The sequence below is a fragment of the Aspergillus homomorphus genome (genome assembly GCF_003184865.1).
Source record: "Aspergillus homomorphus CBS 101889 unplaced genomic scaffold BO97scaffold_38, whole genome shotgun sequence".
NCBI lineage: Eukaryota > Fungi > Ascomycota > Eurotiomycetes > Eurotiales > Aspergillaceae > Aspergillus > Aspergillus homomorphus.
In genome coordinates, this window is record NW_020291924.1 from 146,433 (window position 1) to 161,871 (window position 15,439).

Sequence of the window (15,439 nt, forward strand, 5' to 3'; positions counted from 1 at the left end):
CGAGGCACAGAAAGTCGAGGCACAGAAAGTCGAGGCACAGAAAGTCGAGGCACAGAAAGTCGAGGCACAGGAGATCGGGACACAAGAGGTCTAGACACAGATTACCTCCAAGGACAAGTCCGTTATTCATTACCTGATACCGTGGCTTTCCTTCTCTTTCAATCCATTGTTTAAATAAAAATTGATTATATCAAATCATCTCAGGTCTATCGTAGAATCTATTTTCACGTCTCTGTTGGTAATAATCCATTGAGCAGAGAACTCTTAGCATGTCTGCCTGTCATCATCCATTATCAAGTTATGGACTGTTAGGGTCGTTAAGGACCAGGCTACATATTTGTCTGTACACTAATGATATCTCCAAAAATGATTTAAGTACTGATGCTGTCAGTACCGGCGCCACTGTTGCTTGGTTTGCTGTGGCTATAGAAGGGCTTACAATAAAGAGAACGGGAGGGCCCCTGGAAATATGGGGATATTCTAATACCGCTGCGAGAGGCGCAGATTGAAGACCAGACACTACTTATACTTTGTGAATGTATGTTGCGTCAACAACTTTTTTCTTATTATAGCAAGTACAGCAGACGGTCAACCTATTCGACCGGCCCTGTTCATCATCGGTCTTGGTTGTAATTTCACAAATTCGGCTTGGACTTCCGTCAATGTGGCCGGGAGTAGCATAACTACTACCTTTCAGCTTAGTCAGGTATGCAGTATAATCAAGTCACTAGTTGTGTAGTGCTCCAGGAGCCTCCACCTCCAAGCCAAATAAGGTAGGTCAGGCAACTGACAGGTGCGAGACTCCAGTGACTGCAGAGCTGGGAAGTTGGCAATTATAGCATCCCAACCGAGCAGTAAGGCGCAAAGCAGTAATTGTTAGCGCTAGGAAGCCAAATATGGGCAAGATAAGCGCTAGATCCGCAAGGATTCAAGCCGAGCCTCACGCCTCACGCGAGCCACCAGCTTCCCGATTCGATTCCCCACAGTATTTGGGGCAAAATTGCGGGGTGTGTCTCCCCGCATTCTCTAGATATGCCTGAAGAAGTTTCTATAAATTCCCGAACCTCTTTGCCGTGTGGGTTGTATGTACTGTACTATGTCTTATTCATACGTGTAGTTTTTCCCTGAAGAACGGGACGTTTTAGAAATCCGACAGAATCAAGCTTCATCTTCTATTCCGTTCCGCAATGAAGATTTTCCAGAGGCAGCTGCTCACCGCAGGCCTATTGGCCACTGGGCTTTCTGATTTCGTATACGGTGCCGCCGACCGGGCCTCGATGTTCAGAATAGTCGTCACCACCGACCTAGAGCAAGACGATTTGGCATCTCTGATCCGGTACCTTCTTTATACGAACGAGCTCGACACGCAAGGGATCATCTATACCTCTAGTCGGTATCACTGGTCCGGAGATGGCAATGGAACCAAGTTCTTCTTGTCCGATCGCGAGTATAGAAGCCCACAGTGGGCGTGGCGTTGGACTGGCTCGCGGACTGTCCAAGACCAAGTGCTCCGGGCCTATGCTGAGATCTGGCCCAATTTGAACAACCACGATCCGTTCTTTCCTACCCCCGACGAGCTGCGAGCCCTGGTCAAGGTTGGTAATATTGACTTTGAAGGCGAGATGGAACAAGACACTGAGGGTTCTGATCTCATCCGGTCCCTAATTCTGAATGACGACCCACGGCCGCTGTATTTGCAAGCCTGGGGCGGGACCAACACCATCGCCCGTGCTCTGAAGTCTATTGAAGAGGAGTACTCCAACTCATCGCAGTGGAGCCAGACGCAGGATTCTGTTTCCCGCAAAGCCGTCATCTTGGCCAGCGGGTTTCAAGATGAGACATATGCGGATTACATCTCTCTTCGCTGGCCCGACGTGCGCGTCGAGCAGTTGGAACCGGGGTACAGGACTTGGGGTTACAACTGCGATAAAGGCCAGGGTAATACTCGCGGACTCTCCTTGGGGGATAATGTGTACTTCACCGGGGACTGGATGAAAGCGCACATCCAAACCGGTCCGTACGGAAGGCTCTACCGTTCCTGGCTCGACGAGCAGTCCATGCCTGGTGACGCGCAGGACATCTTCGGCAGTCCGGCGACCGCCTCTTCGTCCAGCTTCTGTCAGCCCTTGGAGCCATACGCCTTCTTGTCCGAAGGCGACAATGTGGTGTTCAATCCCTTGTTGGCAACCGGTCTCCAGGATCCGGCCAACCCACTGCTCGGCGGCTGGGGGGGGGGGGCCGAAGCGCACAGAACTCCACTTCCCCCAACCTGTGGGTGATGGTCCCAACCGAGAAAAACAAGGCGGGTGTTGACATCGCCAACTACACGACCGATTGCTGGGCGGGCGCGGTCCAGAATGACTTCGCGGCGCGCATGCAATTGACCCTGACTCCGAGCTATGAAGACGCGAACCATCCACCGTCCGTCAGCATTCTTAATGGAACCACCGTGGAGGCGCCTGCTGGCACGACAATCACTCTGGCAGGGAATGTCACCGATCCGGATTCCCACAGCGTGACCACGTCATGGTGGCAGTTTTTTGAGGAGGGCACGTATCCAGGTCACGTGATCGTGACGGAGGTCGAGAACGATCGGGCGGATATTACAATCCCCGCGGATGCAGAGGCTGGCCAAACCATTTCCATCATCCTGGAAGGAACGGATGACGGGAAATTTCCCTTGACTCGTTACGGTCGCGTGCTCATCCATGTCAAGTAGGTGGAATAGCCATGCACGGAGAAAGAGGAGGATGGGCTCTTGTTTATCTTCTTGTCTCTCTCCTTATCTTCGCTCTCCGTCCACCTGCATTTCAGCCGTGGTTGGCCAACAACACCAAGATCTCACCTTGTACTGTACAGTACATAGCACTACCTAAATAATAAATCCATCCTCTACTTCTCTCAGATCATACTTCTCTTGAGCTTGAGGGTAGTCGTGTTCAACTTGTTGCGGACCTTGGATTTCCCAACGGGTTACGCGCTACCTGGGTCTTAGAGAGAGCACGATGGCTATCTGGTCACGTTTGCTCATGGATCTTGTTATATATAATGCGGTTGTCTTCAAGTTGTGTGAGACCCTGACGTCGGGTGCTTCGTTGTGATTGACATTTGACCGTCGCCCCGATTGGAGTCTACCCATAAACCGAAACTTGTTGCTCTGTCGAATCATTACACCGTCGATGCATTCCGGTGACTTCAGTACTTATGAGCCTCATCCGATATACCTCATCCGATATATGTGTGCAGATATGACGTAGTAACCCTACGTAAGTTACTCGTCGTCTCTGAGACACTACGGGTTATCTTTGTCAGAATCCCAGAAGGGTGCCAAGAACATGGATGGCAGATGGCGTGCATGCGGGAGAGCGGGGGAAGGAATGAGAGGGATTTGTCGGGTCGGTCGGAACGCCATCGCAGGAAGCGGAACGGAAGCCAGGTGTAATTTCTATCGATAATCTCAACCTTGCACAGAGAATGCTTATCAAGATTGAATCCTGCACCGGGATTTGCCTTCTGGAATCTGGGTCTGATTGGTGGGTGGTTCGCGTGGCGGGCGCAGAAAATTCTAGACTCCACCGCACTTTGCCCTGCAGAGCGTGGCAAATCTAAACCTGCAAGGTTAAATCGAACTTGCTACTAAGGACTGTACCTAACTAGATATCTACGCATCAGGGGTCTTCAAGAGGAGGCAAGCAAAGGCTGGTATACTAGACTAGACCTCCTCAGAAGAGTCAGAACTTGCAAAGATCAGCTAGATCATCTTTGTCAGGTGTCAAATCATGCCAGTTAATAATCACCCCAACCGTAGAGCATTCAGACTGAGATTATCTGACCTCGTGTGGCTGTGGGCAATCGAGGGTTAGGGTTGAATGATTCATTGGCCAACAGAAACTCCAATTGTAGCATCAAGCGTCTTGGCATCTCCATCACGACAGCCGTGATTCCAATCACGTTATTGACTCACTCGGCTCGTTAGGTAAAATTTCTTTTATAGACAGACCTCTGCCTCGCAAAGCTCCCCTTTTTGCTTTCCTGAAAGTTTTGTCGTGTGTCTCAGAGTAGAAATGGCCTCCGTAACTGCCAACCACGAGGCTGGCACCCCGGAAGAGCCCCGGGCCATGGACATGGAGCGCGTGTCTCGGTTCTCTGGGTTCAAGTCCATCTACCGGTCGATTCCCTTCCAGATTGCCATCGCCAGTGGTGTCTCATTCACTGCTCCTGGCATGTGGGATGCCATGAACAACCTTGGCGCTGGTGGAGCAGCAGAGCCCTATGCCGTCTCGGCGGCAAATGCCTTGGTCTACGGATTGTTCTCCATCGTATGTGTTGCGGCCGGTGCCATCAACAACCGCATCGGCCTTCGTTTTGGCTTGGTCCTCGGAGCTATTGGTTATCCGATCTATGGCGCCGGTCTCTATACCAACAACTATGCTCCCACCACGTGGTTCATGCTCTTTGGCAGCGCGTTATGTGGCATCTCCGCTGGGTTCTTCTGGGCTGCCGAGGCGGCCATCATCATCGGATATCCCAGCCCGCAGGACCGCGCGTTCTACCTGGGTACGTCGACTCTCGCTCACTCCAATGCACTCCATGACGACCCTCTGCGCATACTGACCGTGATTCCCAACAGCGATCTGGCAAACAGCCAAAGCTGCCGGCCCCATCGTGGGTGGTGCCATCAGCCTGGGCCTCAACGCACAGACTTCCTCCAAGGGAACCATCAGCGCAGGCACGTACATTGTCTTCATCGTCATTATGTGCCTGGGATTACCGATCGCCCTCTGCCTGAGTCCGGCGGAGAAGGTGCAACGCAAAGACCGAACGCTGGTCGTGGTGCACAAGCAAGCGACGTGGGCAGCCGAATTCAAAGCAGCTATCAAGCTGATCGGGACCCGCCGGGTACTGATGTTGCTGCCGGCCTTTTTCATCAGCTATTTCTACAACGCCTTCTCTAGCACCTGGTTGACCGACTACTTCACGGTTCGATCGCGCGCCTTCTCTTCTTTCTTCACCAACTTCGCCGGAATCGCCTCCTCGTTTCTGATTGCCGGACTGCTCGATCGCCAAAATATCCACATCAAAACCCGCGCCAAGATTGCCTTCTCGTCGATCATCCTCATTCTCACCGGCACTTGGATTTGGGCTTGCGTGCTGCAAAGTCAGTTCTACTCGGCCCCGGAGGCCCCCGTGTTTGACTGGTTCAAGGGCGGGTTCGGCAAGTCGTATGCCCTGGTTTTCTTCTGGCAATTTGGTGGTCAGGCCTTCCAGCAATTCCTCTACTGGCTGGTCGGTCAGTACAGCACTGATATCTCGTCTCTGTCCTATCACAGCGGAATCTTGAGAGGATTCGAGGCTCTGGGACAGACGGTTGCTTGGGCGTAAGTGTTCTCCGTCTTGCTTTCTTACAGCCCAGACATCCCGCACCAGACAACCAACTAATGACCATTCCAGGATGCAAACCGAGGGCAATGTCAACCATTTTGCCAGTATTGGTCTCAACTTCGGCATCACACTATTGTGCGTCGTGCCTACCTGGATCGTCCTGTCCGGCCTGGAACACAGCCACGAGGTGCAGGTCACAGTGGACGACATGCCATCCAAGGCCCAGGACGGTTCGGAGGCGTGAGGCAGCGGTGAATATTCAACAAGCATTCACCATGCCCGTAAATTTCTTCTACTTCGTATTTAATTCGTACCTAAGATACCCCTTTTTTCAACAACTTGGTTCCATTTAGCGTGGGAATGACTCTGTTTAGCTCAATGAAAGTTTATTATTTTTCTCGCCATTTATTTTATCTCACGCAGCACGTGTGCATATCATAATTTCTTCAGGAATCCGCCAATGCGACGATACATTTCGACCGGATTCGAAAACATGGGGAACTGCCCGCTGTCCTCGATCTCCGCCAATTCGACGCCTGCCTGCCCGAGCCATGCGAGATACGATAGCCCTCGGTTCTCCTCCCCAAACATGAACATCTTCGGACGGGCAATCCCAAGCACATGCCTAACAGATCCTCCTCGTCGGACAAATGCACGATCGACTCGAAGATGGCCCGGACTGCGCCCGCGCACACCCGAGCACGTAAGATACTTGCATACAACGGACTTCCGTAGGACTTTGCGGTGGCGGTACGGACGATAAAAGCATTCAGAAAGGCTTCGGGGTCGTTGGTCGGAAAGAGGAAGATCTGCCGGCTTAGAAAGCAGTCCTCCGGCGCAAGATTGCCCTTGATATCGACGAAGCTCAAGACTCGGCTGGGATGGCGATGGGCCAGCAGGAGCGCCGTGAGTCCTCCCATCGAGTGTCCGATTAGATGGAATTGCTCAATCTAGAAGTGCGCGAGCACGGCTTCGGCCGAGGCGACCAGGAAGGAGATATCCGTCGCTGAGAGCCGCTCGCTTTCCGAGTGTCCGCACCCTGGCGCGTCAAAGGCGAGATAGCCACATTGCTTGAATGCGGGACGGACGACAATGTCGGCCAGGTCCTCCTTGCATGATTCGAAGCCGTGCAGGAACACAGTTGGGGGCTTCGAGTTGAGGTTGTGGATGGTCGAGATGTTGAGGCTTACGCCTTGAACTTGTAGGGGGATTGTTGCGTATGTGAGGGCCATGATGGGTGTATGTGTATTCGGTTAGATAGATGTACATACAGAACAAATGATCGAAAGACTTGTCTGCAATGAAATCTTGTTCTGTTCAATCAGCTTCTCTTTTGAAGATGCAGGACGTCTGGGGTCGATTGGTAATCTCGGTCAGAAGTCGTGTGCCCGAGATTTACAACTTGACGCCGCCAGGGACGAAGTTGCTTCCCCGAGCATGAGGAAGGATGTAGATAATCAATGCAGCTACCACCATTCTTTTTCCGCAACGAAGACTAGAGTACTATCCTACATTACTAACAGGTCTTTCTTCTTCATCGTCAAGGTTTTGGGTTTCGATGAATTGTCAAGAACGCCCTTACGCGCAGTATTGTATGTACCAGAATTGCCCACCATGACAGGCTCCATCTTCAATCCGCAAGTCCGCTTGCTCAATGCTCTTCAAGCTGGCGCGAAACCTATCATGACCTTTCTGGGGCTTCCATCTTCTCGCCCGGTACAGATGGTAGCCCAGACCGGTGTCGATGTCAGTACTCTGGCCGTGTAGATCCCGGAAAACATCCACTGATGATAAAAGGGCATAATCATCGATTGTGAACACGGCCACATCAGCAACGATGCCATGCACAGCTCAACCGCTGCCATCACTGCCATGGGAGTCTCGCCGCTTGTCCGTCTCCGAATGACCCACCCGGATTTGATCAAAAGAGCCCTAGATGCTGAGGCCCAGTATGTGATAAGCATCCCTCATCATGCACCCCAATGATGGATACTCATCCCAAACTACAGTGGCATTGTTGTTCCCATGATCTGCTAGTCAAAGAGATGTTCCCATCGGCAAAAGTCTGCGTGTAAATCATATTCTATGACAAAGCTTAAGCAATCCCAAGTTTGATCTAGAATCGCTGATGGCACGGTTGACATCACGACAGACTCCGTCGATCACAGCCCCGGAGATGCCCCGTAGAGCCGCATACTGGGTTATGATATCTCCCCAGACTGTACAATCCGTGCGACCGCCATTGCCAATGACCACGAAATCCCCCACAGCCACATCATCGATAAAGTCCCCAACACTGCCCGGTGGATCGCTGGCAGGAAAATACCGGACCTTGAAGGCCGGTCCAACTGTCACCTTGGTATAGTTGGCAAGAGGCATGATCCCGAAGACCTGCCCGGGAATCCCGAGCTTGTCCAGCGCATATATGAGACACCAGGACTGCCGGACTCCGCGAACAGCGCCACAAGTTCCTGGTCTTCGCAGCTAGCCGACTTGGGATTGTGGCCGGGAGCTGGCACGGCTGCCGCAGGAGTCTGCGCCGGAGCGATTTCGCGAATGGCTTTGAATTGCGAGTCGTGCATCACTTCGGAGACAGCGTGCCCCTCGCGAACGGCCTGGACCATGCGGGCCTGGCTACGATCGATGCGCTCCGCCAGATGAAAAACCTTCTCAATGCGCGCAGCTGGCACAAGAACAGTTCCGCAGCGATCGGCGATCACATAATCGTCTTGGTGGACAGTGACGCCGCGCATCTGCAGCGGAGTGCCCGAGTCGAGCTGCACGACTCGATTCCGCGCGCTGATCATCGTCACTCCCCAACCGTAGACAGAATATCCCACTTCTCGGCTGCCACCAATGTCCCGGCTCATTCCGTCGATGATGGTTCCGCGAATTCCCTTCAGTTTGGAAGCGTTGGCGAGAATATCGCCCCAGCAGGAATCCCATCGATCCCGCCGGCTATGAAAAGGACGCAATCGTTGATCTTAACCCTATCGATGACCGATGTGAGGAGATGAGTGGTGGATGCAGCATCTGTCTTAGGACCGACTTTCACGGTGCTGGCACGTCCGACAATCTTCGGACAGTCCCAGAGCGGTCGGAGGCCATAAGTCGCCCCCTTGAGGCCGAGGAAACCCAATGCATCCGAGACTGTATTAGTGTCGAGTGCTGAGAGTCGATCCAAAATGCTGGTCGCGCCCATGATTTCGGTTGTTGGAAGGTAAGGAACAGCGTTAGGCGCCGTGTAGAGACGTCGAGCAGTTAATAGATTAATGACAAAATGAATCTTAGAGCATATGTGGGCAAGTTAAATAGCTTACTCCGGAGTACAGTACATTGGGTGTCCAGTTCAACAGATGCGTGAAATATGATGATGCAGTCAGGAAAGAGCGATTTGGCCGGAGTGGCAACAACGTGCACCAATGCACTACGCCGAGAGGCAGTAACACAACAGGTGTAAAGTGTTAAAACCAGTCCTAAATCATGATTTGTGGTACTCTGAGTGCAGGTAGTCGGCATAACCACTTGACCTGGTTTCTGGTATGGACTCCTTGAATTATCCCTGCCTCTGACGGAGAAAGAGAGGCTTGCTTTGTTAGCTTGGTTCTTTTCTTTGCACTCTGGATAGTGTCCAACCTGCGAAGCTACAAGTTCCGACTAGACCTTTTGATCAGAGCTGGTGATCAATGCCATTGTCCTTACTCTGGTCCTTTGGGCCACTTCCAGACAATGGTCGATCGCATTGAAGGCCACTCTTGGCCGAGTCAAAGGATTGTCTCTGCACAAGGGAAATGCGACACTATATAGTCAGTCAGTCCAATACCTCCAATATTGGCAGAGCATCTGCTCCCGCACACACACATCGACAGTTCAGTTGAGTTGTTTTGGTCAACCGCCTTTAAAAATGCACGGCTTGACATTCACAAACAGTCTATACTGCCAGTATAAGCGGGATACCGACTATGTGGCCCAATAGCTAGCCAACAATGCACCAGGTTTCACCAAGCAGAAACAACCTGGATGACTGAAAGGAAAAGCAAGGAAAAATGCGCAAGCTGCTGCCATGGCTGCAGCTCAAGGGGCAGAACCACCGAAATGCTTTGTCACGTCCAATGAATACGCCGAGCTTGCAGACAGAATCGCTGCGAGCGGAGCTGCGATCGTGCAAGTTCCCCGGAAACTCATCACGCGGCTCGAGGGAGCGATTGAATGCCGGCGCAAGCACGGCCAAAAGATTCAGGGAGCGGACCAGGGATCCGATCAGCGTCATCAGTACTTTATCTAGGTGCTGGAATACGTTCTCGAGAAATTGAGGCAACTCATGGCAACGGAACCCGCGGCAGCTCCGGATGAACGTTTCACTGCTCAAGAGAAGAACCAGTTTGAAGGGTTGGAGGTCCACGAACCCTCCGAATCATTCTTGAACGCGCCAGACGCCCCTCGCCCAGCTCCTGAAGTACGTTACGAAGCTGAGCCACCACGCACCCTCGCCGACGCAAAATTCGCCCTGCGCCTGATACTCGAGGATATAGGGGCCATGCACCGGTTTGTGGCTGCGCAATGGGGGTATTACAGGCGCAATGCCACTAGAATTGAGGCTGTCGTCCTTGCAAGTGAGACAGCCGTTAGTCTGGTTTCACAGTTGGTGGCGGAGGCGGAAGAGATTTTCCAACCCTTTCATGGTTCGGTCCATGACCTGTGTGAGTTGATGAAGGACCTAGGAAAAGTAACATCACCAGAGTTCGATGACTGGGAATTTGCGTTGCGTCAATACCGCGTGTTGATGAAAATTTTCCTTCAATACATTGAGCAGAGACCACCAGGTCAGGTCGCCTTGCTCATTCGCCAAGGTGATCCCTATACTTCCAAATCAAGCGAAGATGAACCAAAACAGGTGAGGCTAGATTTCCTGTCGAAGATGCTTTCAGTCGTGAGCTGCGGTCAGCAATGAAGGTAAGAAAGGTCTCCATTCCCCTTCTCGCGGCTGCAACCCTCTTCTACCAAACTCGCTGTGCCATGGGCGTTGACGTCCACAAAGCGTTTGATGAACTGCAAGCAGAGATGGAGAAAATTAGGAAAGATGTCGAGCGGGTTATAGAGTGTCATTCTGAAGATATACAATGGGTGATCCTTACGCCACTTCTCTCGGCGCTAAACCAAGTCGAATGCGATATTCTCAGCCAGGAGAGGAATGACTACGACGGAATGGATGGCTTCGAGGGAGAAGAGACTCCGGCCTTCCAATTGCTGAAGATCCATCCTCAGTTTTCCGGTTTATTGCTCTGCGAGTTCAAGCGCCTGGCACAGATTATAATTTTGGAATTTGTCAACCAATCCATGGCAGTGCTGGGGATTTGTCATCTCTACAATGCAGGGCAGAAAGAGGGCTTACTCGATGGCAACCTGTGGCCAGACGTGCCGTTGACGATGATATTCCACCCTAATGTGATCGGTAGTGGGCAAACCAACACTCGGGATGATTTCTACCGGTCATTCAAGTTTGCCATTGGTATGTCCGCCGTTCAGGCCACCTTGAGCGAGCGTTCTAGCCGGAAGACCGGGAGATTGAGCAAGGCCTACGAGTTTCAACCACATGCCGAAGTCACCTGCATGCTTACAGAGCGATGCACCACCCCGGAGCGACCACGGTGGACTGCCAAGGAAGTTGAACATATTCTTAGTGAGTCCCGGTTCTCGGAGAGTGACGGCGGTCTAATTGATCACTTCAGTGGCCTGTGTGTTGGCACCCTGGCTAGAGACAAGAAACCCGCCGCTCGCTCTAGTGGTAGGCCAACGAATACCGAGTTTCTTCATCTGCTGAGTCGGCATGTCAAAGCCGAACAGCTCGAGTTCAAGATACCCTGGCTAACACTCCATGTAGTCGCATGGAAGGTTCTTACTCGGTTCCGAGATGCGTATAGTGAGGACCTGAAGTTACTGAAAGCACGGTATTTCCCTTATGGCAAACTTCACCCGTGCTGTGTTCCGCATCTTATTTTCGCGGATGGGAGCCCTCTTGCACAAGCAGGAAACCGGGATCGATTGCATCCGCTACCCGGAGAGGCCGAAATCTTGAAGACCCGAGAGAACAAAGGCCAGATTTCTGAGGACACATTGCTGGCAAAGCTGATAACTATCCTTAAGACCGTTGTGCGCGAAAAGAACTTGGAGGGTATGAGCGAATTCGAGGGACATGTAGGCCTGGGATCCTTGGACGGGCAATCTGTGAGGACGATCCTCCCGCGTTTGATTTATCGAGGAGAGTAGATCATTTCAATACATACATGATGTATACATGCATTTCCCCTTCTGTGGAAATCGACGTAGATGTACTGTAGATCGTCTTTCTGCTGGATGTGCCAATTCAATCCACATTCCAGAGTTTGAATGAAGCTTGTATGATGTCACCTCCGCCTTGGTCCGCGGCTCCGTAGCGAAGCCATCATCAATCCTTTTCATTTTGTGCTACTCGCAGGTAGCAAAACAATTTCCATGATGCTGTGAACGAGAAAACTGTTATCTGAGGTATTGCCCTGGAAACCCGCCTTAAATCCAAGCCTCTCCAGCCTCTCCCCCAATCCCACAGGAAAGATAGCGCATATCCCGCATTGCTACCACGTCACGATGCCTCAGCCCTACGAGACGCGGGACTCCATCCAGGACATTTGGGGCCCTCGCACCCCCTACAAGCACGAATGGCCGACTCGATGCGATGAACATACTCTTGACACTCCTGAAAAATGGGTGCAAAGCGCCTGTGTGCTTTGCAGGTCAGCATTTCACTAACCATTTCCCCGTTATCGCCTGTAATCTAATGGTTGACGCAGTAACGGCTGCGGGATGGATATTGGCGTCAAGGATGGCAAGGTAGTCGGGGTGCGCGGTCGCGTCAGTGATCGCGTCAACAAGGGCAGATTGGGCCCCAAAGGACTGCACGGGTACGTACTTATCCATGACCGATGCGCAGTACGTGGGTTAATGCTAGGCTTCATCTACAGGTGGACGGCGATCTCACATCCAGACCGACTTCAGTGGCCGCTCATTCGGCGGAATGGCCAGCTTGAACGCGCCACCTGGGATGAGGCGATGGATCTCATTGTCCAACGCACTCAGGCGATTCGTTCCCGCCTCACTAATCATGGCATTGGGTTCTATACCTCTGGACAATTGTTTCTGGAGGAGTACTATATACTAGCCATGGTGGGAAAGGCTGGGTTAAATACTTTGCATATGTATGTTTCTGCCCTGCTAATCCCAGTACGTTTCGTACACTTGGAGATGTTTGCGCACTCAATTATCGACAATAGCACGACTTTGTAAACGTCGTAACCTTCCTGAATTTGAGCTAATTACCGCAGGGACGGAAATACCAGGCTGTGCACAGCGACAGCGGCAGCCTCGATGAGAGAATCCTTCGGATCCGACGGCCAGCCAGGCTCCTACTCCGATGTTGACTACACCGACTGTCTCTTCATGGTCGGTCACAATGTCTCGGCTACACAGACGGTGCTCTGGTCCCGTATTCTGGACAGACTCGATGGTCCAGATCCACCCAAGCTTATTGTTGTCGATCCGAGGAAGTCTGAGACTGCAAAGCGGGCCACCGTCCACCTGGCACCCAAGAATGGGACAAACCTAGCGCTGCTGAATGGGATCCAGAACCGTCTATTCCAGAACGGATGGGTTAATTCTGAATACACTAACAAATACGTCATTGGAGCAGAAGAACTGCGGAGAACGGTAGAAAAATACACCCCTGAATATGTGGAAAGCATCACCGGCGTCCCCAAGGGCCAGTTGGAGGAGGCAGCTCGTATCATTGGCACAACCGAAACACTTCTGTCAACGGCACTGCAGGGTGTCTATCAGTCAAACCAGGCGACGGCGAGTGCATGTCAGATCAATAACATTAATCTCCTCCGAGGACTCATTGGCAAGCCTGGTTCGGGTATACTGCAGATGAACGGGCAGCCCACGGCGCAAAACAACAGGGAAACAGGATGCGACGGAGAATTTCCTGGGTTTCGTAATCACCAGAACAAAGCGCATATGCAGGAGATCGCAGACTACTGGAACATCGACTACATTAAGATGCCCCATTGGAATCAGCCCACGCACATTGAGAATATGCTCAAATACATCGATGACGGGAGTATCGAGATGCTATGGGTCTCGGGCACGAACCCGCTGGTCAGCCTGCCGCATCTCCCCAAGGTGCGTAAGCTCTTGACAAAGCCAGGCTTGTTCTTGGTATGCCAGGATATCTTTCCGACCGAGACGACGGCAGTGGCCGACGTTGTGTTGCCCGCCGCACAGTGGGCTGAGAAGACCGGGTGTTTTACCAACGCCGACCGCACAATGCATCTCACCAAGAAAGCTGTGGAGCCCCCTGGGGAGGCCCGGTCTGATTTAGACATCTTTCTGGATTTTGCTTCGAGAATGGGGTTTAAAGACAAAGAAGGCAACCCACTGTGTCCGTATAAAGAGCCGGAAGAAGTGTTCGAGGCGTGGAAGCGTATGTCTTTCAACAGGCCGTGCGACTGCAGTGCCCTCTCTTACGCAAAACTGCAGGGTGGATCTGGTATCACCTGGCCGTGTACGGCTAAACACCCCTTAGGTCGAGAGCGCCTTTTCGATGACGGGAAGTTTTTCACGGATGAAGATTATTGTGAGAGCTATGGTCATGATCTGCAAACAGGGGCACCCCTCACGCAAGCCCAGTACAAGGCAATGGCACCCGCTGGGAGAGCAATCCTCAAGTCTGCTCATTATCAGCCATCGCTCGAAGAGCCAGACGAGGACTTCCCGCTGCGATTGTCAACCGGGCGCAATGTCTATCATTTCCATACGCGTACTAAAACGGGCCGAAATCGGCGCCTCCAACAGGCATACAAGGAGCCATCGGTGCAGATCTCCTCAGCTGATGCACAGGCATTACAGCTGGTGGAGGGGGAGACGGTGGTGGTGAAGTCTCGGAGGGGCCAAGTTCAACTGCCTGTTTCCATAGGCGACATTGAACATGGCCACGTGTTCATCACATTCCATTTTGGGGATCTCGATAGTGACGGACGTGCTCGTGCAGCGAACGAACTTACCATAGGTATAGTATACTGCCTGGCTAGTTGCATAACTTCCTGTAAGGATGAGACTGACGATATTTGCAGAGCAATGGGACCCAATTTCCAAGCAGCCGATGTTCAAATCCGGGGCTGTTCGGATTGAGAAATGCGTGCAGAAAGAAGGGGAAGACCAAATCGAAGCCGGAGAAGGACTGTCAGAAGCAATGGCTGCTGTTGAAGACAAGAAGCCAGATACCAGCTGCCCAGAGACGGTCAGTGGCGACCGAGGTGAACGAAAGCGCCGGTTGGAGCTGTGGTTGGGCGCGACCGAGGAAGCTGTCATCAAATTGGCTGAACTCTATGACCATCTCATTCCGCGGCTTATCCACGATCTCGAAGTACAGTCGGGGCTTCGAGTCCTGAACCGGCTGACCAGAGAGATTCTGGATCTACTGCAACCGCAGGTAAAGAAGTATCACGAAGCCCAGCAGTATGGCAGAGCGGTTACCCAGCGACTCGTGGACGCGCTGATACCCACGACTGAGGCGAGCGATCCGTATGAGGCGCTTGCGGCTCTCCAATCCCTGAAGCTGTTCTTGACGCATATCGAGGACCACATGAGTGCGCTGCTTCCAGCTAGTCAAGCATTGTGGGATACGGAGTTCGTAGCGGCGGTCAACAACAGTTTGGCAAACATCCTTCGACAAAAGGCGTGGATAGCGCAGCAGATCAAGGTTAAGAGCCCACAAACCCTTCTGGTTCCCATGGCGCTGCCCGAGGAGTTGCGCCGCCCGGATTCGAGCTTGGCTGGAACCTTGCGCTGCTAATACGTGTGGTATAACTCATTAGGATGGGCGCTAGTCAAAGTCGTAAAGTCAATTCAACGGCTGACCTACCCATAATGATGTCAGAATTCATGACGTCAATGATATTATTGAACTCGATTTATTATCTCCAAGAAATCCGTGTAATAATCATCAGAACAAAGAGTGAGAGCC

General features: G+C 52.2%; 7 protein-coding genes across 7 annotated transcripts; 5 read left to right on the top strand and 2 right to left on the bottom strand.

The window, feature by feature from the left end:
* Positions 1 to 1,129: 1,129 nt before the first annotated feature.
* BO97DRAFT_458224 (DUF1593-domain-containing protein) lies at positions 1,130 to 2,719 on the top strand (the record flags this gene model as incomplete). Its single annotated transcript, XM_025699223.1, has 2 exons — positions 1,130 to 2,179; positions 2,245 to 2,719. The coding sequence occupies exons 1-2, from the start codon at positions 1,188 to 1,190 to the stop codon at positions 2,717 to 2,719; spliced, it is 1,467 nt and encodes a 488-aa protein (XP_025548561.1). The 5' UTR covers positions 1,130 to 1,187.
* Positions 2,720 to 4,124: 1,405 nt separating this feature from the next.
* Positions 4,125 to 5,626, top strand: BO97DRAFT_351842 (uncharacterized protein; the record flags this gene model as incomplete). The annotated part of the gene is made up of 3 exons (XM_025692000.1): positions 4,125 to 4,557; positions 4,631 to 5,378; positions 5,452 to 5,626. 3 exons carry the CDS (start codon positions 4,125 to 4,127, stop codon positions 5,624 to 5,626), a joined length of 1,356 nt encoding a protein of 451 aa, XP_025548562.1.
* Positions 5,627 to 5,817: 191 nt separating this feature from the next.
* On the bottom strand, positions 5,818 to 6,614 carry BO97DRAFT_436900 (alpha/beta fold hydrolase; the record flags this gene model as incomplete). Its single annotated transcript, XM_025697817.1, has 3 exons — positions 5,818 to 5,979; positions 6,039 to 6,332; positions 6,369 to 6,614. The coding sequence occupies 3 exons, from the start codon at positions 6,612 to 6,614 to the stop codon at positions 5,818 to 5,820; spliced, it is 702 nt and encodes a 233-aa protein (XP_025548563.1).
* Positions 6,615 to 6,996: 382 nt separating this feature from the next.
* Positions 6,997 to 7,419, top strand: BO97DRAFT_427466 (Phosphoenolpyruvate/pyruvate domain-containing protein; the record flags this gene model as incomplete). Its single annotated transcript, XM_025697204.1, has 3 exons — positions 6,997 to 7,128; positions 7,180 to 7,331; positions 7,392 to 7,419. The coding sequence occupies 3 exons, from the start codon at positions 6,997 to 6,999 to the stop codon at positions 7,417 to 7,419; spliced, it is 312 nt and encodes a 103-aa protein (XP_025548564.1).
* Positions 7,420 to 7,458: 39 nt separating this feature from the next.
* BO97DRAFT_436901 (RraA-like protein) lies at positions 7,459 to 8,584 on the bottom strand (the record flags this gene model as incomplete). The annotated part of the gene is made up of 3 exons (XM_025697818.1): positions 7,459 to 7,730; positions 7,817 to 8,279; positions 8,354 to 8,584. The coding sequence occupies 3 exons, from the start codon at positions 8,582 to 8,584 to the stop codon at positions 7,459 to 7,461; spliced, it is 966 nt and encodes a 321-aa protein (XP_025548565.1).
* An 861-nt stretch (positions 8,585 to 9,445) lies between these two features.
* On the top strand, positions 9,446 to 11,649 carry BO97DRAFT_458229 (uncharacterized protein; the record flags this gene model as incomplete). The annotated part of the gene is made up of 3 exons (XM_025699224.1): positions 9,446 to 9,654; positions 9,697 to 10,082; positions 10,277 to 11,649. The coding sequence occupies 3 exons, from the start codon at positions 9,446 to 9,448 to the stop codon at positions 11,647 to 11,649; spliced, it is 1,968 nt and encodes a 655-aa protein (XP_025548566.1).
* Positions 11,650 to 11,878: 229 nt separating this feature from the next.
* Positions 11,879 to 15,425, top strand: BO97DRAFT_458234 (molybdopterin oxidoreductase family protein). The gene is made up of 5 exons (XM_025699225.1): positions 11,879 to 12,152; positions 12,210 to 12,320; positions 12,381 to 12,614; positions 12,741 to 14,482; positions 14,547 to 15,425. The coding sequence occupies exons 1-5, from the start codon at positions 12,007 to 12,009 to the stop codon at positions 15,266 to 15,268; spliced, it is 2,955 nt and encodes a 984-aa protein (XP_025548567.1). The 5' UTR covers positions 11,879 to 12,006; the 3' UTR covers positions 15,269 to 15,425.
* Positions 15,426 to 15,439: the final 14 nt, after the last annotated feature.

Bases quoted from the DNA above. Each gene is read 5' to 3' on its own strand.
- BO97DRAFT_458234 (XM_025699225.1), top strand. From the start codon at position 12,007: ATGCCTCAGCCCTACGAGACGCGGGACTCCATCCAGGACATTTGGGGC. The intron at 12,153-12,209 runs GTCAGCATTTCA...TGGTTGACGCAG, and splicing joins AGCGCCTGTGTGCTTTGCAG to TAACGGCTGCGGGATGGATA. The intron at 12,615-12,740 runs GTATGTTTCTGC...TAATTACCGCAG, and splicing joins GGGTTAAATACTTTGCATAT to GGACGGAAATACCAGGCTGT.